This window comes from Mya arenaria, chromosome 13 (genome assembly GCF_026914265.1).
Source record: "Mya arenaria isolate MELC-2E11 chromosome 13, ASM2691426v1".
NCBI classification, from domain to species: domain Eukaryota; kingdom Metazoa; phylum Mollusca; class Bivalvia; order Myida; family Myidae; genus Mya; species Mya arenaria.
In genome coordinates this window covers 59,950,701-59,977,076 of record NC_069134.1, presented here as the reverse complement: position 1 = coordinate 59,977,076, position 26,376 = coordinate 59,950,701, and the positions used below count along the sequence as shown (strand labels likewise).

General features: G+C 36.2%; 1 protein-coding gene across 3 annotated transcripts in view; it reads right to left on the bottom strand.

Moving 5' to 3' along the window:
- Positions 1-22,398: 22,398 nt before the first annotated feature.
- LOC128213018 (lysosomal acid glucosylceramidase-like) overlaps positions 22,399-26,376 on the bottom strand; it is a 4,624-nt gene continuing 646 nt past the window's right edge. Inside the window, exons 1-2 of one of the 3 annotated variants that reach the window (XM_052918488.1) lie at positions 26,325-26,343; positions 22,399-25,422 (exon numbers count right to left, since the gene is read on the bottom strand). In XM_052918488.1, the coding sequence (XP_052774448.1) occupies positions 23,835-25,415 (1,581 nt within the window). In that variant the 5' untranslated portion in view covers positions 25,416-25,422; positions 26,325-26,343 and the 3' untranslated portion in view covers positions 22,399-23,834. Of the gene's footprint in view, positions 25,423-25,884; positions 25,966-26,324; positions 26,344-26,376 lie in introns of those variants that run through there. The other 2 variants (XM_052918487.1, XM_052918486.1) reach the window with 2 other exon arrangements.

Here is a 26,376-nt window from a genome sequence, read left to right as displayed (position 1 = left end):
AAAATAAGAGATCAGTACATATGAGACATGTTGCTATAGTCATTTCTGACACAATATATATGCAAAAAGCTACAGAAACATGCTCAGTAGCAAAAAGTTTAAACATAAACCCGATTTAGTGGCAATGGGCAAACGCCAAAGACATAGAACACAAATTCACAAACAAGAAACATAGAACACCACAAAACTCTACAAACAGCACAGTGCATAAATACTATATACATATATATATATTTATGTGCCAAAACCTCACTCTTATCCCAACAATTCTTAATAAAGATAAAAAGGAAGACAAAACAACTGGTCACTGCCTGTCCATTTTAGACTTACTTATGTGTTTTACACATATTGAAATAAATTAATACCTATTAAGTTATAAACGTCAATAGAGAAACATACAAGCCTTAGAACAGCAACAAAACAATCACAATTACATGGACAAGCCCAGTTACCTTGACATTTCAACAATATGTTGTTTAAATGCATCAGCATCAGTCCACAAGAGACAGCGTACCTAGCCAGCCATGTATGGTTTGAACATTCTCAGTGGAAGTTGACTGCATGCCATTCCGAAACCGTTTCCAACCCAAATTGCAAAGGAGACTAGCAGTTTAAAGAATAAAGTAAAGAGGATATTGATAGAAGTCATGTAGACTAGTTGTAGTCAAAGCTCAACGGCCTGGGTATAGGGGTCAGGCTATAGACGTGCGTAAACAATGCAACGTAATCAAACCTATATATTCCTTTTTTGAAGACCTTAAGTGACTTATCATTCATCAGCTATCTTATGTCAATATTTTCAAGTTAGGCCAAGCCTTGTTTTCACTGTATTTGAATCGTTTCTCAAGACGTTAGTCATGCTATACATGAATATCTTAGCTTCAGGTTCTTCATCTTGAATCAGAACGTTTTTTGGTTTTTTGTCGCCATGCAAGACGGAGAGTTGTGTGTAAAACTATTGTTAAAAATCACTTGTCTTGCAACCACAAGGATATTTGTGTTTCCTATTGGAAATTTATGTTAATCAAGTTTGGTTTCTATACGGCGATGTACTAGCATGTCCTTTTTATCAATAGTATGCATCGACATATGGGCCACGAGCAACAGGTGATCACAAGAGCTTACATTGCGTATATATTACTTAGTTAAAATATATAAATGAAACAGCAGTATCATTTTTAAATAATACATTAATTCCATATCAATGTATATGTGTATACATGCCAAGATTGATAAAATTTCATGAATAAAAGAATTTAATGTTAAACGCTATACAGACGTGACTTTCGAACATCCGGTTAATTCCCATGGGAACACCCTCACACTTTGTGCAATGAATATCTGCTTTCGAAAAATCAAGTTCGTTAAAATGAAAACATGCTGATAACGATATATTTTTTCATTTATTTAGGAAGGAATAGTCGACATAAAGCATTAATGTAAGTGCTAAATAAATTAAGCCGCTAAACATCCACAAAATATATCAAAAGAGAAAATACTCAAGCTTCTATTATAGTTGAAGTAGTTTCATGACATAGTTTTTATCAACTATATAGACTAATTTCAGAACAGCTATCGCATATTTACGTCCGTTACAATACAACGATTATAGCAACAGAACCTGCCAAAAAATTACATTGAATCTTGACAAAAAAGTGTGAATATCTAAAAGATACTTTTTATCGTTTGAACCTCAATGGGGTGGCAGATTAATATTTATTTAAATACTACCACTACATCACAAAATCAATTTCACGATGAATCAGTTATACAATCTTGTTTATTAGTCATTATTTTTAGTATAATTCAAAATGCATGTGGCTTGCATGTAAAGAGAGAATGTTAGACAACCTAGATATTACCACGCGTGCATTTTGGCACGTTTGATTAGATCTGGCATGAAGTTGCTTCAAAACCATTAAAATTACAACTTAAACTAACAAAGTCAAGTAAAAGGGAAGACAAATTTCTAAAACGAAAATGCATCTTCCCATCTTATACATCGATCTAATTTGAGGAAACTTGGAGGGCTAATGATCTAAACAGTCACAAACCATTTCTTATTTTGACTTAAGTCAATATGGTAATTACCGGGCGAGAGGGGGTATGTTCTAACTGTTAAAAATGTTGAGAGAGATTTGTGGAAAGACCAAAGAGGCAGTTACGTTGCTATGACCGGCCATATATTTTTTCAAACCAGAAATACTTTGAGAAGTATACTGGTTATTTTTGTTGATAAGGAGGACTCTATGATTTGTTTACATATTGCAACATTCATTTGGGTATGGGTTTTGGTGTTGTAATAAGGGTCGTGACAACGTAATAAAGATAAATAAATATAGCAAGTGCAAGACGTTTGACGAGCAAATTAAAAGGAAACAACACATGAGTATGGTCCAGACATCTCTACAGAATCTAGTAGCGACACAAATAAGTATCATATGCAATCTTCTTATCACCATTGACAACCACAACATCAAATTCCACACAAAAATTCAATTTAACAAAAACAAATTGTAATTAAAATCACACTGATGAAGTTAAATTGTTATTTATGTCTATCATTACATTAGCTTAAGCGGTAAAAAATGGAGAAAAACATGGATACGTTATATTCTTTTTAAGTGACTACTTGTTTAGGTAATCTGTTTTAACAACGTTTTTGGTTGTATGATGTAAGGGCAAACAAGATATCATGATAGTTTTAATTGCATTTATTTAATAATGATTGTGAAGAAAGGTATGTTAACTTAGTCTAAGTTACTTTCGTATGCACGATGTTCCGCGACAGTGTGGTCTTGTAAAGGTGAAACAAGAGAACCCGTATAAAAACCTATTTGTTCGGCTTGGTGACCACCAACCAAACTCACACCAGCATGCACAGGTCAGAAATCAAGCCTGAGTAGCATTGATGAGAAGCCAGTGTGCTAACCACTGCGAAGCTCAAGCTTTTGTTATACCTAACCTTTTTCATTAAGAAATTGCATCGGTCATGTAGCCGGTGCGAGTTTTATTGTGTCGAGTTACATGACCTCTTGTCGTACGACAATCGTAGCATGGTGAATTAAAAAAAGAAAACAAAGCTTAGTATTACGTACAACACTTCACATATTTTGTGGTTCATTATTAAGCTGCAATTTTCTGACCTTGGTCTATCGAGTTGATTTAATTGTACAAGATAAATGGGATACACAGCTGTGTTACGCGGTGTTTTAAAAGCGAAGAATTATCATCATCATCGTTGTCGTCATGGTCACTATCATCATCATCATCATCATCATCATCAATAGTAAATCGAATTTTGATAGAAGGCATGTAGTCAAAGCTCAAAGGCCTGGGTATCTAGGGGTCAGGCAAAAGACGAGCGTAAACATTTCAACAAAATCAACCCTCTACAAACGCAAACTTCAACCAATGGAGAACCATTTTTTTGTTGAAGACATTGAACAATTTTGCATACCTAAGCTCTCTTAAAGTCCAGGTTTTTTTTCAATTTTAAGCCAAGCCTTGCTTTCACTATATGTTAATCGTTTTTCCGACTCATGTGTCATGCCAAACAGGAATACCTAAGCTTCAGGTCCACCATCTTGAATAAGAATGTTTTATTTTTTTGTTGCCATCCAAGAGAGAAAGTGGTGTGCTATCTAATTGATAAAATCGCAAATCTTGCAACCATAGGGCATTCGTGTTTCCTATAACAACTTTCTGTTGATAAAGTTTGGTTTTGATTATGGGGTCTACGAGCATGTCCTTTTCATCAGTTTCATATATTTACAAATGAACGACGGGCACCAGGTGATCACAAGAGCTATCATGCTTAGTTGAGATACATAAATTAAACAGCATTTATCATTTTAAAATTATACATTTTATATCAATGTTTAGGTTTATACATATAAAAATTAATTAAATGTTCATTAATATAAGAATATAATGGTAAACGCTATGCAGAATTTACTTACGAACATCTGGTTTATTTCCAAAGTAATATCCTCACACTTTATGTAACGTATAGCTGCTTACGAAATATTAGGTACGATAAAATGAAAACATGCTGATGAACGATATATTTATTTAGGAAGAAATAGTCGACATAAAGCATTGACAATTAAGTGTTAAATGATTAAAACCGCTAAACATCTACAAACTACATCAAAAGAGAAAATACTCCACATTCTATTATAGCCGAAGTAACTTCATGTTATAGCTTTTGATTGAATTTACGGGCCCATTTAAGTCCAAATATGGCGTACTTACACCCGTAACAATGCAGTAAGTAAATGGAGTAACATCACATTGAATTTATGCAAGAAATGTAAATATCTGGAAAAAAAAGCATTTAATTCGTTAGAACCTTAATAGGATGGCAGGTATATATTGCATTTAAATACTTTTTCATGTATGTCTGAATGTACATCACAAAATTTATCTCACAAGGAATATGTTAAACAATCTCGTTTCCTACATTGTAAGTCATTATTTTCAGTATTATACAAAATGCATATGACTTACATATAAAGAGAGAATATTAGACAAGCAAGAAAGTCAACACGCGCGCATTTTGGCGCGTTTTTTTTTAAATAATGGCATGAAGTTGCTATCAAAATCATTGAAATTACAAGTTAAACTAACCAAGTCAAGTAAAAGGGAATGTCGAAAACTGAAATGCATTGTTCTGTTTTATACATCGATCTAATAAACTTAGGTTTTCAATTTCGTGGAGGGCTTTTATCTAGACTGTCACAAATCAATTTTGATTTTGACCCTAGTCAATATGATTAATTTCGGGGCGAAGGGGGTGGGGGTCTAACTGTTTAAAAATGATGAGAGGGATTAAGACCACAGGGAGCAAAAAGGTTGCTATAACCAGCCTGATATATATTAAAACTAGAAGAATACTTGGAGGAGTTTACTGGTTATTATTGTTCATACGGAGTGTTCTCGTTTACATGTTGCAACATTTATCGGTATTGGTTTTGGCTTGGTAATAAGGGTCGTGACAACGTAATTAAGATAAATAAATATAGCACTGTGCAAGACGTTGGACGAGCAAAGTTAAGAAAACAACACATGATTATGGTCCAGACATCTCTACAGAATCTAGTCGCGACACAAATTAGTATCATATGCAATCTTCTTGTCAGAATTGACACCACAACATCAATTTCATCTAAAAAATATGTATGTCTATCATTAAATTAGCTAAAGCGGTAAAAAAATGCAGAAACAAAATGTATCCGTTATATTCTTTCTTAAGTGACTAGTTATTTAGGAAATCTGTTTTGCCAATGCTTTTGATTGTCATGATGTAAGGGCGAACATGATATCATGATAGTTTTAATTGTATTTATTTTACAATGATTGTGAAGAAAGTTATACTAACTAAGTCTCAGTCACTCTCGTTGGCGCGATGTTGCGCGGGCATGTGGTCTTGTGTTGTGGGTAAAACTAGAGAACCCGTAGAGAACCTATATGGTCAGCTTTATGACCACCAACCAAACTCACACCAGCATGCACAGGCCGGGAATCGACCCTGAGTAGCCTTGCTAAGAAACGAGTGCGATAACCACTGTGCTAACCGGACAACCGTTAAACACTTGTCACGCAATGTCGGCCTTGTATGGATCCGGAGTGGTAAACATTTTCGATCAACCTTCAACTCGTAGAGTCATTTGGTCAACAGAAACTTCTTAAAAACAAACTGCAGTAGTTGCATTGTAACAAGTAAGCTTTAATTTAAAGGGCACACTTCAGGTTAATGACAAAAAATGCATTATCATGTTTAACTCATTTCACTTTAATGGGCAGGACAATAAAAAAGCATATATAATATTTGTACAGAAAAAAACATATTGTCGATAATTTAGCGCTTTTAAAACATGGGAGTTTTTGGTTATGTACTTATTAAAAAAAAAAAAAAAAAAAATATATAATAAAGGCTAATATATTTTGTGTTTTGTACATAAATCATACGCTTTTTTGTTCGTTTTTATCATTAAGGCAAATGCGTTAAAATGATAATGCATTATATCAAGGAAAATACATCGACTTATATTGTGCGCCTTAAGCAAATGACTTTTTTAAATAGTTAAACATACCCATGACGGAATATCAGCCAGGAAATGAACACTGGAAAATCAAGCACGTTAAGACGACAAAATATAAGGCGACACCACTAGATGACCACAACGCCATTAAATATGGTAAAATAGTATGATACCCTTTCATGGTTGAGGAGAGGAAACTTAATACTGCTGATACAAAACAAAACAATGAGTCGATGCTTGTCAACAATCCATTCAAGACCTACTTACTCTTGTGACTTTATTTGAGATAGATAAACACGTCCATCGAGATACACATTAGCCTCAAAACAAAAATCAAACAATAACAACTACAATGACAAGCACATTAGCCGAAACTCTTAGCCTATATTATGTCTTAAGGTAAAGTGATCGAAACACAAGAGACAAATTATCTAACAAACTACGCCTGATTAAAACAATTTTGGAAGAAGAATACTTCACGCTAGTTTACTGCATCGTCGGATACCCCCTATACTATGTTTCGCTGTCTATCGTGGGTGAATTGGATAGAAACATCTCGTAATCATGAATAATTAATGAGGCAGTTTCATTGGTTCCGCAAGGTACCAGATTCTTCCCGTAGAAAACTAGTCTGGCAAAAGCCGGAATTGAACCGGGTTCGCAATTTCAGTCTAATTTTAGACAACACTTAAGAGAGGCTACTGGGCACCAAAAGGTTATTGTAGTTTATTTAATTTTAACATACAAATTCATTGGAAGATGAGTTGTTTCCCCTGCCGTATGCATATTCATTTTAACGAGATTTTGTCAGTCAATTGTCCTACGGTATTTATGAAGTATAACGAAAGTAGTGGTTGCCAATGGTGGTTTCCTGATACAGTACATATAAATTTATAGCAAAAATTGTCCGGATATTAGCAGCACATGAAACATAGTAGCATTGTCCCGGAAGTATTGTAAAATGAGTGTTGATAAAAGTCAAAAAGCAATATAGTCAAAGTGTTAAGGCTAATATTACATGGGGTCAGACAAATGCATGTACTAACCACTCAAAATAATCAAGTGTCTACAAGGTCCTCCTCGGAGCGGGTTCAATATAACCCGTTTCTTCCAAACAAGTGCAAGTAACATAAACGTTTTTCTTAAAGACCTTTGAGCGAGTCTGCATTTGATAACAATACATGGTCAATTATCTATAATTAATCATTTTCTATTTGTGTATGCATGTTCAATGTTATCTAGCTACTAGCAAAGCCTTTTTCAGAATATTAAAATAGTTTGAACCGTTTAGCCAGGTCGACAATATCTTGGTCATGATATATACGAATATCTTAGGCTTTTGGTCCTGCATCTTAAATCAAACCGTTTTCTTTGAAATGCTATGCGAAACAGAGCGGTGTGTTATCTAACTGATAAAACACTTTAATTATTACCCAATGGACAATCTGTTCATATAGTTAAGTTTTGTTAATGTGATACACGAGTATGTCTTATTAAGCAGTTTTATATATCGACATATGAACAACAAGGACCAGGTGATCAAAAAAGTCACATTGGACATTCCATGCTTAATTGAGATGAATAAATGAAACACTGTAATTGTATTGAAATTATAGTAATATTTTTATAATCGTTTAGTTAATCAACGCCAAAAATTGATACAATGTTTATGAATAAAAGCATAAAACGTGATATAAAAAGTATACGGAAGTTACTTACTAACATCCAATTTATTTGCACATATTCACACTATGGAAACACTTATCTGCCTTTGAAAAATAAAGTTCAATTTACACAAACATGCTGATGTAGGATATATTTATTTAGGAACGAATAGTCGACATAGCACACTACAATCTAGTTGATTTAAACCGCTAAACATTCACAAATACATCAAAAAGAAATTACTCCACATTCTATTTTAGCTAGAGTAGATTCATTAAAAGGCTTCTGATTCAATATACAGGCCAATCTAAGTCCTATTATCGCGTCCTCACGTCCGTAACAATGCAGCGAGTGAAGCAAAAGAAGCTGACAAATAAGACATTGAATCTTGAAAAAAATGTGCGAAGTTTATTTTTTCGGTAGAACGTAGATGCGATTGCAAATATATATTCTATTAAAGAAACTAGACACCAGACAAGAATTATCAATACGAGCTAGTATGAGGCCGATAATACATCATTTTTCATTATTAAAATAATATTTTGTCGCTGTCTCAGCTGAGTTGACCCGTTTAAATATAGCGCATAATGGTTTCCCAGTTTATAGTGTGTATATTAAGCAGTTAGCATTTGAGAGTCACGTGATTACTACAGATTAATATACTGACGCTCTTCCAAGTTAACTGGGATTAATGTGGTAGACAAACCTTCGAAAGATGCATGAATCGTAATCGATGTGATACATCAGTAATAAAGATTCAATACATTATTCAAAACGATATCAATTTTGTGCAAGTGTTTGACAATTTTCGTTTTTGTTGCAGTTGTCTCATATGGAGTCTAGTCCCTTTAAATACTACTTCACGGCTGTCTGAATGTGCATCACAAATTTAATGTCACAATGAATCTGTAATATAATATCGTTTCATCGAAGTCATCATTAATGCATGTGGCGTGCACGTGAAGAAAAACAAAGTCAGACATTCTAGAGTGTAGCGATGCAAGCACTTCGGCGCGTTTATTGTATTCCGGCATGCATATACTACCCAGTGTTTACAATTTAGTTTGTATGTATCACATAAAGGTAGATATGAAAGATTTAAAAGTATTTACAGCGTATACCCTCTTCAAATTTAACAAAACCTGCGCTCTTTAAATACAAATCAAGATTTGAATTATAATTGCAACGTTACCTTATAGTTACCGTATTTATGATAAACGCAACAAGCCAATATTGTTATTGTTCGTGTTTTGATTTTTATTTCCACAGTTTTAAACTCTTGCGAGATGCTTTGGGAAACACTATGTTACCATTGCCATTATATGTGTTTTTAAACTAGATATATTATTTGTGAGGCGGAGTAGTGGGTGGGTTGGCAGCGGGTTTTTTTTTTTTTTTTTGGGGGGGGGGGGAGGGTCCTATGTTTTTGCTGAAACTAAATGTTCTTTTAGTAAAGTACATGTTGCAATCATTCAAAAGACAAATTGCTTTACTATTAAAAACAAATTTTGTTACAGAGAGGTCATAAGGTGGGAAGATCATGGCAACGTAACTGCGGCCTATTGAACAAAAGCTAATAAATGCATCTTTGTGAGAAAGGTTGACTAGTAGCGACACAATTTATCATTTCCTGAATCATCTTGCCACCCTTGACAACCGCGATATAAATTTTAACACACAAAAATTACAAATATTAATAAAAAATAACAGCAATGAAAGTTAAGTTGTCACTCATTTTGCATTAATTCGGCTACAGCGACAAAACAAATGAAAAAAATGGATTCGTAACATTCCTTCTTATGTTATTACTTGTTAAGGTAGTTTGTATCAACAATGTTTTTGCTTGTCATGGTGTCAGAGCGAACTAGATTACCACTATGGTTTAGGTATCCGTCAAATCAAACTGTGAAGACACTGACATTTTGTATTTCAATGTAAATAAAAAGTACCAAAGAAAGAATGCCGCTTTGATCAATAGAGATCAACTAAAATTCTTGAAATAAAAAATAAGAATACATGTTTTATGTGACACATTTTCTCTTGATTTATGCAGTTTAACTACATTAGTTTAGAAAGGAAAAAAATCCGGTGTATGTATAAAGTAATACCTTGTTTTATCAATGCAGTGCAGAACTATCGAAAAGAAACACCGTGTGCATGTTTTAAATGATATGTGTTGTATTGTCAATGCAGTTTAGTTGCTGCACTATGGAAATAGTATACCAGTGCATGTTTCAAATTATATGTGTTATGTAATCAATGTAGTTTAGTTACAGTGCTATGGAAATAACATGACAGTGCATGTTTAAATGATACTTGTTTTGTTTTGTCAATGTAGTTTAACTGCTTTACTATACTGAAAAAAATGACAAATGATTTTTCTTGTTTTGTCAATGTAGTTTATTTTTTTGTATGACATGACAATGATTACTTTAAATTGTATGTGTAGTTTAGGCAATTGAGTTTCATGGCTCTTGTTTACTGAAACTGGCATGACAATGATTGCTTTAAATTGTATGTGTAGTTTTGTCAAGTGAGTTTCATCGCTGTTGTATACTGAAACTAACATGACAATGATTGCTTTAAACGGTATGTGTAGTTTAGGCAATTGAGGTTTATGGCTGTTGTTTACTGAAACTGACATGACTAATGATTGCTTTACATTGTATGTGTAGTTTAGGCAATTGAGTTTCATGGCTGTTGTATACTGAAACTGACATGACAATGATTGCTTTAAATTGTATGTGTAGTTTTATCAATTGAGTTTCATCGCTGTTGTATACTGAAACTAACATGACAATGATTGCTTTAAACGGTATGTGTAGTTTAGGCAATTGAGGTTTATGGCTGTTGTTTACTGAAACTGACATGACTAATGATTGCTTTACATTGTATGTGTAGTTTAGGCAATTGAGTTTCATCGCTGTTGTATACTGAAACTAACATGACAATGATTGCTTTAAACGGTATGTGTAGTTCAGGCAATTGAGGTTTATGGCTGTTGTATACTGAAACTAACATGACAATGATTGCTTTAAACAGTATGTGTAGTTCAGGCAATTGAGGTTTATGGCTGTTGTTTACTGAAACTGACATGACAATGATTGCTTTACATTGTATGTGTAGTTTAGGCAATTGAGTTTCATGGCTGTTGTATACTGAAATTAACATGACAATGATTGCTTTAAATTGTATGTGTAGTGTTGTCAAATTAGTATCGTTGCATTACTAAACTAAAAATGACATGCCAGTGGTTGTTATGAATGATGTGTTGTTTTGTCAATGTAGTTTTTTTGCGGTACTATAAAAATAAACTAACAGTGTATCTTTTGAACGATACGTGGAATTATTTCAATAGAATTCAATACAGTTGGGGTACTATGAAAACCTTTTTTACAGCACATGTTTTAAATTTAAAACAAGATTCAATTTAAATTACAGCGATGAAAGTAAGCTGTCACTTGTTATTTATTAATTATTCTAAAGAGGCCCAAAATAAAAACAAATTGGATACGTTACATTCCTTCTTAAATTTCTACTTGTTAAGGTAATTTCTATCAACAATGATTATGCTTTTCATGATGTCACAGCAAACAAGATACTCGATGTGGTTTAAGGTTCAGTCAAGGGAAGCCTTGGAGACACTGACATTTTGCATTTAAACTGTGAATACGATGAATATGCAAGATATGATGCTTATTTGGCAAAAGCTGATTATCTCATTTGTGTTCGTCAGTAGAGTTCAGCAGAAATTAATTGTACGTGAAACACAAATGTTTTATGTGGAATTAATTATGCAACTTAATAGCGTTAGTTGAAAAGAAAAAAAAGTGCATGGTTCAAGTAATAAGCGTTGTTTTGCCTAAGCGGTGCTATTAGAACATACAAAACAGTGCATGCTTTAAATAATAAGTTTTATTCTTCCAATGCAGTTAAAATGCGGTCCTATGAAAAACAAATTACAGTGCATGTTTTCAATGATATGTGTGGGTTTTTTTAAATTTATTTAATACGCTAGGAATATTTGCCAGTAACCATAATGTGAGAATGGGTACAAAATTCGAATCTCTCATTTTATGAGCCGATTTCTGGCGCTAATTGGAAATGCATCGTTTCATATAGCCAGTGCGAGTTTTATTTTGTCGAGTTACATCACCTCTTATCACGACAATCGTGGCATCATCACCACCACCACACCATCATTATCATCATCATCATCATCGTCGTCGTCATCGTCGTCGTCGTCGTCATCATCATCATCATCATCATCATCGTCATCAGCGTCGTCGTCGTCGTCGTCGTCATCGTCATCATCATCATATCACCTCTTTTTCAAATTGTAAAACTGACATTAAATAAGGGATCAGTACATTATAATTTTTTTCCTATAGTTTATGCTGACACAAGACAAAGCAAATAGTACTGCTGAAAATTAGCAGTTTAAAGAACCATAGTAACAAAGTGCCGAAAGTATAGTAAAGAATACCTTGATAGACGTCATGTAGACTAGTGTTGTCAAAGCTCAAAGGCCTAGGTCTCTAGGGGTCAGGCTAAAGACGTGCGTAAGCAATTCAACGAAATCAACCCTCTACAAACGACTTTAAGATAGCTAAGGTTTGCAGAGTCGCTTAATGTCATCAACAAAGAAATTGTTCTCCATTGATTGAATTTTGCGTTTGCAGAGTGTTGATTTCGTTGAATTGCAGGTGTGTTTTTTAAGCCAAGCCTTGTTTTCACTATATTTAAATCGTTTTTCCAAGTCATAGGTCATGCCAAAAGGGAATACCTTAGCTTCAGATCCTTTATCTTAAATCAGAATGTTTTATTTTTTGTTGTTGCCATTCAAGACAGAGTTGCATGTACTTATATTGTTAAAATCACCAGTCTTGCAACTAGTCAATCTAAATCTGTTATATAATCTTGTTTATTTAGTCATTATTTTCGGTCTTATTCAAATTGCATGTGGCTCGCATATAAATAGAGAATATTAGACAACCAAGAGTGTTAACACGCGCACATTTTGGCGCGTTTTTTTTATTTTGGCATGAAGTTGCTATCAAAGTCATTGAAATTACAAGTTATACTAACCAAGTCAAGTTAAAGGGAAGTCAAATGTCTTAAACTGAAATGCATCGTTCTGTCTTATACATCAATCAAATAAACGTAGGTTTTAAACTTCGTGGAGGGCTTTTGATTTAGACTGTCACAAATCAATTTTCATTTTGACCTAACACAATATGGTTCATTTTGGGGCGAAAGTGGGGGGGGGGGGATCTAACTGTTTGAAAATGTTGATGGAGATTTGTGATAAGACCACAGGGAGCAATAAGGTTGCTATGACCAGCCTGATATATTTTTTAACTAGAAGAATACTTGAAGGAGGATACTGGTTACTTTTGTTGATAGGGAATGTTCTATGATTTATGTACATGTTGCAACATTCATTGGGGTATGGGTTTGGGCGTTTAATAAAGGTCGTGACAACGTAATTGGCTCATGTGCAAAATACAAATAAGTATGGCACTGTGCAATAGGTTGGACTAGCAAATTGAAGGAAACAACACATTAATAATTATGGTCCAGACATCTTTACAGAATCTAGTAGCGACACAAATTAGTATCATATGCAATCTTCTTGTCGCCATTGACAACCACAAGACCAATTTTAACTAAAAAAATCAAATTAACAAAACCAAATTGTAATTAAAATTACACTGATTAATTAAAGTTGTTATTTATGTCTTTCATTAAATTGGCTAGAGTGACAATAATGAAGAAAAACACGAATACGTTTTATACTTTCTTAAGTGACTAATGGTTTATGTAATCTGTTTCAACAATGTTTTAGCTTGTCATGATGTAAGGGAGAACAAGATATCATGATAGTTTTAACTTTATTTATTTTACAATGAATGTGAAGAAAGTTATATAAACTGAGTCTCAGTCACTCTCGTTGGCGCGATGTTGCGCGAGAGTGTGGTCTTGTGTTGTGGGTGAAACCAGAGAACCCGTAGAGAACCTATCTGTCCGGCTTGGTGACCACCAACCAAACTCACACCCGCATATTCACAGGCCGTGAATCGAGCCCGAGTAGCCTTGGTTAGTGTGCTAAATATGGATCCGGAGTTGTAAACATTTTTGATCTACCTTCAACTCGTAGAGTCATTTGGTCAACAGAAACCTCTTAAAAACAAACTGCAATAGTTGCGTTGTAACAAATTAGCTTTTAAATTAATGTAAAGGGGTACAAGAAAAGTAAAATAATGTATTATCATGTTTAACTCAAATGACTTTAATGAGAAGAACAATAAAAAGGCATATATGATATTTGTTCAGAGAAAACAAACTATCGATAATTTAACGCTTTTTTAACATGGAAGTTTTTGGTCATGTACCTATTAATTAAAGGAAATATATAATAAAGTCTAATATATTTTGATCTATACATCAATAATACGCTTTTTTTGTTTGTTTTCATCATTAAGGCAAATACCTAAAAACAAATATGCACTAAATTATAAAAGAAAAATATGCATCGACCTATATTGTGCGCCTTTAAGCAAACGCCCAAATGTTTGCAGATGTGTTCTTTTTTTAATAGTTAAACATACCCACGACGGAATATAATCCAAACGGAAATGAACACTGAAAGCTCAAGCTAGTGTAATGCAAAAATTTTTTCATTAAGGAATTGCATTGTTTTATGTAGCTGGTGCGAGTTTTATTGTGTCGAGTTACATCACCTCTTGTCATGAAAACCGAAGCATGTTGAATAAAAGAAGCAAAGCTTAGTATTACGTACATTTCTTCACATATTTTGTGGTTCATAAGTAAGTTACAATTTTCTGATCTTGGTTTATCGAGTTGATTTAATTATACAAAGATAAATGGGATACTACGCTTTGTTACGCGGTGTTTGAGAAGCAAAGATTTATCATCATAATCATCGTTGTCTTCATCATCCTCATCCTCATCATCATCAGCAGCAGCAGCGGCGGCGTGATAGAAGACAAAGCAACTAGCCACTGCCAGTCAACAATCCGTTTTAGACTTAATTTAAATACAAACGCCAATAGAGAAACATATTAGCCATAGAACAGCAACTGAATGAAAGTGCATAGACAAACCCAGACCACAAAGATGTTGTTAAAATGCATCAGGATCAATCCATAAAAGACAGATTAACTAGCCAACCAGATACGGTTTGAACTTTTTCGGTAAAAGAGGACTGCACGTCATATTCTCGAAATCGTTTAGCAGTTTAAAGAATCATATTAACAAAGACTCGGAAATATAGTAAAACGAATCTTAATAGAAGTCATGTAGACTTTTGTTATCTAGGATCAAAGGCCTAGGTCTCTTGGTGTTAGGCAAAATACGTGCGTAAACAATTCAACGAAATTAACACGTTTAAACGCAAAATCCAACCAATGAAGAGCGATTTATCTTTGTGTTGAACACCTTGAGTGACTCTGCATACAACAGCTATATTTCACCATAAAAAATATGTTAATTGTTTTTCTATGTCAAAGGTCATGCCATACATGAATACTTAAGCTACAGGTCCTTCATCTTAAATCACAATGTTTTACTTTTTGTTGTTACCATTTAAAACAGAGTTGTGTGTTATCTATTTGATAAAATCGGTAGTCTTGCAGCCACTTGTACATTTATGTTTCCCATAACAACTTTATGTTGATAAAGTTTGGTTTTGACTATGGGCTCTACGAGCATGTCCTTTTCATCAGTTTCATACATCGACATAAGGACGACGGACACCAGGTGATCACCAGAGCTATCATGCTTAGTTAAGATACATAAATGAAACAGTATTTCTCATTTTAATATAATACATTAATTTTGTATCAATGTAAAGGTTTATACATGCCAAGATTTGTAAATTGTTCATGACTATAAGAATTAAATGTTAAAGGCTATACAGAAATTACTTACGAACATCTGGTTTATTCCCAACGTAACATCCTCACACTTTATGCAACAAATATCTGCTTTCGAATAATTAAGTACGATAAAATGAAAACATGCTGATGAACGATTTATTTATTTAGGAAGAAATAGTCGACATAAAGCATTGAAAATTAAGTGCTAAATGATTTAAACCACTAAACATCTGCAAAATACATCAAAAGAGAAATACTAATCATTCTATTATAGCCGGAGTAGGTTCATGTCATACCTTCTGATTGAATATATACAGGCCCATTTAAGTACAAATATCGGGTCCTTACGCCTGTAACAATGCAGTAAGTAAATGTTTTAACATCACATTGAATTCGGGCAAAAAAAATGTGAATATCTGAAAGGTTAGAACCTCAAAAGGATGGCAGATATATATTACATTACATGCATCATCACGTCTGTATGACTGTGTATTACAAAATTAATCTCACATTGAATGTGTGTTAAGATCTTATTTACTATTTCATTATTTTGGGTAAAATTCAAAATGCATGTGGCGTGCATATAATGATAGAATGTTAGGCAACCTAGAGGGATACGGTGCATGCATTTTGGTGCATTTTTTATTCTGGCATTAGCTTGCTAACCAACTTATTGCAATTTAGCGTATACCTATCAAGATGAACTAAAAGGGAAGTCAAATCTTTAGAACCTAAACCCACCATTTAGTCCTATACATCGATCCAAGTTGAGAAAACTTAGGTTATCAACTTCGTGGAGGGCTTCTGATCTGGACATTCACAAATTAAGTTTTAGTTAGTTTCCAGCTGACACCTTATTTCAAATTTATGATAAACTTAAGTCAATATGGTAATTTTCGGGAGGGGGGGGGGAGTCTAACTGTTTGAAAATGTTGAGATATATATTTGGAAATACCACAGGGAGTAGTCACTTTGCTATTGGCCGACTTAATTTTTTTATCAAAATAGACATGTACTTGGGGGAGGATACTGATAAGGATAGTTATTTCTGTTGATAGGGAATGTTCTATGTTTTGTATACATGATGCAATCCTTGATTTGGGTGGGGGTTGGGGCGTGGTCATAAGATGGGGATCATGACAACGTAATTGGCTCCTGTGGAAAATACCAATATATATATCACTGTGCAAGAGGTTTGACGAGAAATCTTACGAAAACAAGACATTATTACAGTCCAGAAAATCTACAGATAGCATATGTTAGCAACACAAATCATTATAATATGCAGTCACCATTGACAACCACAACATCAATTTTAACTTACAAAACCATATTAACGAAACCAAATTAAAATTAAAATCACAGCGATGAAGTTAAGTTGTCATTTATATATATCATTAAATTGACTAAAGCGGCAAAAACAAAGGAAAAAATAAAAACTTTAGATTTCTTCTTAAATGACTACTTGTTAAGGTAATTTGTACCAACAACGTGTTTTGCTTGTCAAGATGTCAGAGCGAACAAGATGCACAATGCGGTTAAAATGTCTTTCAGTGTATGCGTTGAGACACTGACATTTAGCAATAATAATATTAATAAAAAATACTCAAGAAAGAACGCCGCCTTGGCAAAATCTGATTATGTAAGTTGAACTTGTCAACGCAACTCAAATGCAAATTTTATGTTTGTCCAGTGTAGGGGAAGAATTAAAGAAAACCGCAAAGCACTATGTCAAGTAAGGCCTATCAAAGTACATGAAAGAGAAATGCCGTATCGATATTTCGACAGACAGCGACTTTTTGACCTCAATAAAAACCTTCAAGGCGAAGTAAACGGATCTGCAGAAGAAGGGAAAAGTGTCGGTTGTCCACAAACCCCAGATCGCGCACCATAATATGAAGAAGGTGATGGACCCTGCCAGTGATGGTATTCACATTTACACACCATGCGGTTTTCAAAATAAGGTAGGATCAAGTAAATTGGTTGTAAAATATTGTCGTATGATAGGATAGTTCCTGTCGTAGCTTTAGGTAAGCCAAATAATATCAATCATGGAGATCGAACCTGTAATTTCCTACTTGCAAATCAGGTAATCGCCGGTTCGGTAACCGCGGAACTGAGCTTTTTGGGCAGCTGAAACACTTTAGAAAAGACAGTGACCGAATCGATCAAGTAGAAATAAGTAATTCTAGAAGATGCTTGTAGGCAAAGTTAGTGTTTAAACGTTATCAATTCATAATACACATCGATGACCGTAAGAATTTAGGTGTCAAAGCATTTATAGGAAGTAATCTTCTGCCGTATTATTTTTCCTGTAGCCCTGTTCTGGAACATTCATTATATATTTTGATGATTCATTTCTACAATACAATGCAGTTGCATGAAAACTTGCCCTGACGGTATATTATTTATTTTCTTTGCTGTGTGGTTTGAAATCATGTATTATCTTTGTCGACGATGACGAGAAAACCTCAGGCAAATGAAAAAAACTACTTTTGCGGTGGAGATGGATTCTTCCGGACGAGAATATGTTGGCCTGGTTATGAACGAGTATGACAAAAACCATTGGTGAGAAAATGTTCTCTTTTCATTTATTTATCAAATTAGAATCTTTCAGAACAGCCATACACTATCAAGTAATTTATGTTTTCAATAAATGTAGAAATTGAATCAATCGCTTAGAATCAAACGTTTTTAGACTTGGCATCATCAATCTAAAAGACCAGTTCATATATGAAAGACAAAGTTGATGGAATGTCGCCAGCTTTAGTAAGGTTCATTAAGTCATGATGACACAACAGAGAAACGGAATATATATGACATTGTGTCAAATAAAAGTGATATTACTGAGATGAGCTTTACACATGTACATCTTAAATATTTTATCAACTTACCATATGTGTTAGCTTACTTTTTCAGTGTTGATTCAACATCTGATGACACAATCGGTGAAGCCAGAATGTATGCCCGGCCAGGCGATGATATGTGTCCGGTAAAGAGCTTCAAGCGGTATCCGAGTGGACTTCATCCAGACCTTGGTGACCAGTGGCAGCGGTCACATGGCAGTTTCAACACAACTGATGACTGTTGGTTTTGTAAATATCCGCTTTGGAAGAACTTATACTTGGTAATTGGATGAGTCAGATATCTATAAATGCTGCTCTGTCGCAAAGATATACTAACCACTGTATAAGAGTGACATCAATTTAATTAAGCACTAGATATGGCAAAATTCGAAGCAAGGCAAACCATTAGAGCAACTGGCCACACTCAGAAATATCTATTAAGAGCTAACGGAGGATACAAATTTAGATATGTCGGATGCTCTAAGCAGTGCATTTCTTGGCGGAGAAAAAACTTCTTAGATATCAGATATTGTCCCGGAATTCTCTGTTGATGATCTTGATCAAATTCCTTCGGCTAAAAATGACTTTTCAGAAGTTAGTCTCTCCCCTCCTGCACCAGAAGCTTCGCCTCGGGTAACAGTATTTTCCTCATGTTGACAATATGTAATGTCATAGTTTTCTGTAAATCCTATAATGCATAATAAAGATACTACAGCCCGGACAATAAATCTTTCAATGTCAGATCAGAATACATTTTTTTCCTCGTGAACAACAAAAAGTAAATATAACACTCTGACTAATGAAACAAAGGTTTTGATGCTAATCCGGTGAAACAGTTTGCGATCTTACACTGGAACAAACAATTATATTCTTTGACTACTGACGGAATATCACCCAACATGAAGTAATTGTTAAGTTTGTCCCTAAAGCTCAACCTTTTGAAATACAAACACTATTTCATAAAGGAACTGTACCGTTTCTTGTAGCCAGTGCAAGTTTTATTGTGTCGAGTTACATCACCTTCTATCACGAAAATCGTGGCATGGTAAATTAAAGAAGGAAAACAAAACTTAGTATTAATTACAACACTTCACATATTTTGTGGTTTATGATTAAGTATCCAATATAGTGATCTTGGTCTATCGAGTTGCTTTACTTGTATAAAGACAAATTGGATCGCAGGGATTCACATTTTTGTAGCGGCGAGTTATCATCATCATCGTTGTTGTCGAAGTCACTATCATCGTCGTCATTATCATTATCGTCGTCATAACCAGCAGCAGCAGCAGCAGCAGCAGCAGTAACACTAATCATCATCATCATCATCATCATCATCATCATCATCATCATCATCATCACCAAAGCCACCGAAACCAAATGTATTATTAAAAGATTTTGTATCGAGATGATGAGAAAGATAAGTCCTTTAAAAGTCTCAGAACTCTTCAATATCAGAGAATACACAAATGATCGCAATCTAAAACAAATATTAGTGCTTTGGATGGCTTGTATTGTTATAAGGGACTTGGTTGTTGAGAAAATGGGGCCTGAGGTTTTAAATACGAACCCTGTTTGTCATCTATTTGAAAAAATAAGATAAAAATAAGAAAAATACTCAATTTGATTAATTTTTAAAGAAAAAAAAACACGTCGCCACCATGATATGATTCGCGAAGTCCCTTTTGAATTTTAATTCCGCTGTTTAAAATAGTTTGAATTATATAACTAGAATGAAACTAGTCGTAAATCTGAGCCGACTGCCACAACCTGGGGGAAAGTAGCAATGTAATCCAAACCGCCATGATTCATTGCCTTTATATCATTTCACTGTTTTGTATAGGCCTCAACAGATATTGAATTTACGAGCATATGCTGTAACAGTAAAATGAGACCTAGCACATTTACAGCACTGAGCTCACGCAAACGCTCGTCTGTTTGTTGTTTTCAGTCAGTCAAGGGGAATTATTCAACAGTCCTATAAAGCAAGAGTTATGGACCTTCTTACGCATGTGCATATTGTCTCTGGTACCATGTTAAGTTATATTTAAATATCTTATTGAGTTATGATTAAGGTAAGTGTTTGCTTGACCCAAAGCCGACAACGCCCAAGCCGAAGTCACCCTACCCGACGACACCCTTCCCGACGACGAACTTGCCGACGACATCATAGCCGACGACACCGTAGAAGATGGCACACTAGCCGACGGCGCCCTAGCCTACGACGCCCTAGCCGACGACGCCCTAGCCATCAAAGCCCTAGTCAATAACGCCGTAGCCGACGACAACCTAGCCTTGCCCACGACACCCTAGCCGACAACACCCTAGCCGATGACTCCTTAGCCGACGAAACCTTAACCGACGACGCCCTTGCCGACGACACCCTAGCCGACGACATCCTAGCCAGCGATGCCGAAGCCGACGACACCCTAGCCGACGATTCCCAAACCGACGTCACCCTAGCCGACGACACTCTAGCCGACGACACCATAGCCGACGACGCTCTAGCTTATGACACCCTAGCCGACAACGCCCTACGAGATTCTAGCCGACGACACCCTAGCAGACGACACTCTAGCCGACAACATCCAAGCCGACGACATTCTAGCCGATGACAACTAGCTGTGGATACCCTTGCCGATGGCACCCTAGCAGACAAAGCCCTAGCCGACGACGCTCTAGCCAATGACACCGTAGCCGACGACGCCCTATGAGACTCTAGCCGACGACAACCATAGCCGACGATACCCTATCCGGCGACACCCTAGCCGACAGCATCCAAGCCGACGACGCTCTGGCCGACGACACTCTAGCTGACGACACTCTTGCCGACGAGGCCAAAGCAGACATCACCCTAGCCGACGACGCCAATTCCGACGACCCTCCAGCCGACGACATTCTAGCCGACGACATTCTAGCCGATGACAAGTAGCCGACGACACCGAAGCCGACGACACCCTAGCCGACGACACTCTAGCCGACGACACCCTAGCCGACGACACTCTAGCCGACGACGCCCTAGCTGACGATGCCCTAGCCGACGACGCCAAAGCCGACGACTCCCTAGCCGACGACACTCTAGCCGATGACACCGAAGCCGACGACACTCTAGCCGACGACAACCTAGCCGATGACACCCTAGCCGACGCTAAATCTGACGACACTCTTAGCGAGGATATTCTAGCCGATGACAATAAAGCCGACGACACAATAGCCGACGATACTCTAGCCGAAGACACCGAAGACGAGGACACTCTAGCCGACGATGCCCTAGCCGACGACACCCTGGCCGATTAAGCCTTTGCCGATGAGGACCTTGCCGACGACACCCTTAACGACTACACCCTATCTGACGACGCCCTCGCCGACGACGCCCTAGCTGACGACACTCTAGCCGACGACACCCTGGCCGATTATGCCCTTGCCGATGAGGACCTTGCCGACTACACCCTAGCAATACACCCCTAGCAGACGAATCCCTAGCAATTAACATCCTAGCCGACGACACTCTAGCCGATGATAGCCCAAGTCATCGAAGCCCTAGCCGACGACCCCTAATCGACGATGCCTGAACCATCGATGCCCTAGCCGACGACACCCTAGCCGACGACGCCCTAGTCAACGACACCTTAGCTGACGACGACGACACCAAGGCTATCACTATACTCCGACTTTCTTCAACACAGCGACGACTTAATATTGAATGTTAAGCAAGACTGGTCAGCATAGTATTTTCATTTATGGACGCATTTTGATAAATAAATAGCACATACATGTAAAATAAAATAATGCTGATTTAATACCAGAAAATATTTTTAGAATTTATTTTTATTCAATTTCCAAGCAAATTAACAAGAACAATTGACCGCCAACTTTTCTTCAAAGGTCTATCTATTGACTTCACTGATAATTAAAGACTTTGATTTTTTCTTAAATGATCTCATTTTTATCATTTAAACCTATTGCGTATTTGAAGCAAAATGCAATTTTAGTAGCACATAGACAGGGCTTTTTCTGCCCATTTACGGGAAAAAGACCCTAGACATTTTTGGAAAGTTTGCGTAGTGAAAATGCCGAAATTGGGAAGTTTTACAGTTAAAAGAATAAAAGTATCTTCCATGGCCGAGAGTGTAAGATAGGTTCATTCCGACCCGAGCGTAGGGTCGGGATGAACCTATCTTACACGAGCGGCTATGGTAGATGCTTTTTCTCCCACCTCAGTTAAACAAAATTAAGTAAAAATGTATTTTTTGCCGGAACTCTTTTGTGCTTAGTAAAAATAATTGCGTACGGATATGCAATAATTCGTGGTTGTCATGGATATTCGCGCAGTGATTCAGAGTATGTGAATGGTCTGATCGGTCTTTAAATAGTTCTAAGAAGAGTGAAGCATTATTTCTTGAAAGGTGCGTGAAAACTGTTTTCTGGTGACATTTGAAGCGAGAAATAAATAACTCGCGTTCTAAATATTGCCACCAGACAAGGTTTCCATGATGCGCTACAGACGCCAGTCTTCAACAAGGGAGGTAATTACAATTTGGTGACCAATAAAAGAAGTTTCATACGGGCATTTTATCTTCGCCCGTGGGCAGGATAAGAATTTCTAGCATGGTTAAATTAATGGAACTACTTATCTGATGTGGGAGAAAAAGCTGTCTAGTCTGCGAATTAGGAAATGATATAATATTAGTTTATTTTCCCTTCAAAAGACCCACAATGGCTGAAATATCAATCCTTGAGGTGTAAATATCTATTGCAATAAATCATGACAGATAATATTTCATATTTCAGATCTCTGAAAGTGATGAAAATCAATGATTTCTGAGTTCAATTACCAAAAAAACGTCACATAACATAATTTATTAGGATGCTGAAAATGAACCAGTACAGATTAATAGAATTAATTAAAAAAAATGCATATATATTTTTTTATTGGGAAAAATATCTTATATTTTGCTTTGGGAATGGGTCCGATAGCCGAAGCCCTGATAGACCACAATTAAAATCAATCAAATCATTAACAAAACATGGAACACAATTATATGAACTAGATAGAAATAACAAGTTCTCGTCGAAACAGAATTTTTACTGTTGCACATGGAAAACATTTCCTCTCTACGCCATTAACATGTTGTAAAAAACTATTTTCTGTAGACAGAAAACTTTGCACCAACATTTCCCTAAAGCTAGAGAAAAATACAAAATAAATATTAAATTATTTACTCTCTAATGCGAGAAAATGAGGCAATAATTTTACTCTCTAAAACAAATGTGACAAAAAATATTCTCTAAAACAAGAAAAGTGTGACAAAAATACTCTCTAAAACAAATGATGTGACAAAAAATACTCTCTTTAACAAGAAAATGTGACCTAACGTTTACCATCTGAACCAAGAAAACGTTACGAAACTTCTCGGAGGGAGGTCAAAATTTATCATTCCAACATTTGGAGGATCAAATATAGAGATTGATACAGTTTCGTTGTCGTTGGTGTTTACAAAATTGGCACCGACCCTTTGCTCGCTCTCTTTCGTAAAAAATATGGCCTCCACGCCAATATCTTCCGTAAAGTTCTTGCTAAACGACAATATCTTCGCACCAGGCTTTACGAATTTACTAAAATGCGCCATCGCGTAAAACATGGGTTGCTTATAAAATTCGTCTTTCTCCGCGTTTACAATAATTGGACTGTCAGCAAGATTATTCTGCCAGTTTGGTCCGCCCCGCCTGTCCAGGGCTAAATTCCAGTCCACCCAGCCGGAAACTCCGTGGCTTAGGTCCTTCAAAATGTCCATGAAATAGCGTTCACCCCTGTGCCAACTACCAAGGAGAACCGAACGGTTCTTATTTATCAGGTCCTGTTCGCAAGCTTCAGTATTCAAAATAAAATAATCCTCTCCAAATTGTTTATAAGTAAGGTCCAGGGCACTCGTAGGAACAAACAAGTCTTCATACCAATGGACGGCAATCCCAGAAACATATTTAGCGGCGTTTTTGTCTTTCAAAACAACTTCAGGCCAATAGGGTAACCACAAGCGATCATCGTCTAAAATCATAAGTTTTATATGGCCGAAACCACTAGCTTCTAATGCGGGTCCCAAGTCTTGCGCAACAAAGTCTCTTTGCATTTCCGGAGTCCAGCCCATGCACTGGAAAGGGAAATTCGTTATCAGTCCGTCGCTTGGTTCATTTTGCGCTGTTAATCCCCAAATATCGACTCCTTGGTCTCTGTAAGCTTGAAGAAACTTCACAAAGTATTTGGCCCACGCTTTGAAATACTCTCTTTTCGGAGTTACCTTCAGTGTTCCTTTTCCGGTCATTTTATTATTAGATTTCATCCAAGCAGGGGCGCTCCATGGGCTCCCAAATAATGAAATGTTCCCGCCCCGCGCGGTAATGGCGTCCTTAATGGCGGGAATTTTAAATTTAAAGTCCTCCTCAGCTAGAGAGAAATTAGACAACTGAAGATCTCCTACAACGTCGTCATAGGAATAAACTCGTTTTGAAAAATCACAACTCGCCATAGGAATTCGTCCGATATTATAGTTGATACCTTTGTTCGAAAAGTAAGAATCTATCAATTTGTTCCGCGCTGCATCTGATAAACTATACATCGTCATAGTCGCTGCATCAGTAAAAGCGCCACCGAAACCCATTATCGTCTGCTTAGTTTCGTTTCCCGCGTAAAACGCGTACTTATTAGGCACAGAAGAATCACCGAATGATCCCTGCTTCATCTTAAGCCTAAGTCCATCTCTAGATGACGTAAATGAGTAATAGTAACCGTATGGGTTTACCGGCGGAGGGATGGACGTATCCCACGTGATTGTGTCACAATACGTGGAATTGCAGACGCAGACGACAGAGTCTTGGTCAAACCAACGGGCCATGCACGGGATGTCATCTGCTTTGGCACTGAGGAAGAACGTTGCCAAACTGAGAGCATGAAGAGTCTTCATGGTGAGTCTACAATATACACATATTAACATTCAATTCAATTCAATTCAATTCAATCAAATGTCTCTAAACGGCTTTTCGCAGATACCGTTTTCAGCCGTATTTTGCACCGAACTAGCTATAAGGACTAACTATTTCCGGAAAGTTTGAAACGCGATTGCATTGTTTTGAATCGGAAACCGAACCAATCGGAAGACCTGGATAATTATTCGTCGAAAACAAATAAAAATGGCCAAGAGGTTCCGATTTGAACTGATCAATCCATGCGAAAGTGTAAAACATGGCAAAAGGCGGTATCTAAGATCGAAGGCCTGCATGCGCATTAGATACCTGAAACCACGATGGTTTAACTTGGAAGAATAATTATTAAGTTGTATGTATAAACTTTTACTAATGACGAATAGTTTTCCCTTTAAAATACGCTACTAATTGTGCCAAGCTACGATACCACAAACATTTGATTTGTTTTACCTTCTTCATGTAAGGCTCACTATATCCTGTATTTTATCAAACTGTGTTTGGTTAAATTTATTTCCTGTTATCGTCCGTTGATTATCAACGCGAGAGGTCGCGGTCAGTTTCAATACAAACAAATCCGCATAACTGACCTTGAAAATATGCTTCTTAAACGTGGATGGTGATAACAATAATGATATCTTACCAACTGCACTTTTGTTTTTAATCACGGACATTTAATGTCCGAGATTTAGGTTAAATTTGTCACCTTAGTGCAAGAACTCCGTATCAGCTCCTATTTTTATATTAAGTTATTGGGTTAGTGCGCTAGGGTGACGTTATATCTAAAAATAAGAACTTATCAGTATAAAATGACTTAATTAGAAAGTTTCGTCCTACATGTAGTTACTAATTAAAATGTATTTCAGTTGTATATAAAAATGCACTAAACTGACACATATACTCAAGCTTATAGTTCCAATACAAGCCACTCGACAAATACACTTC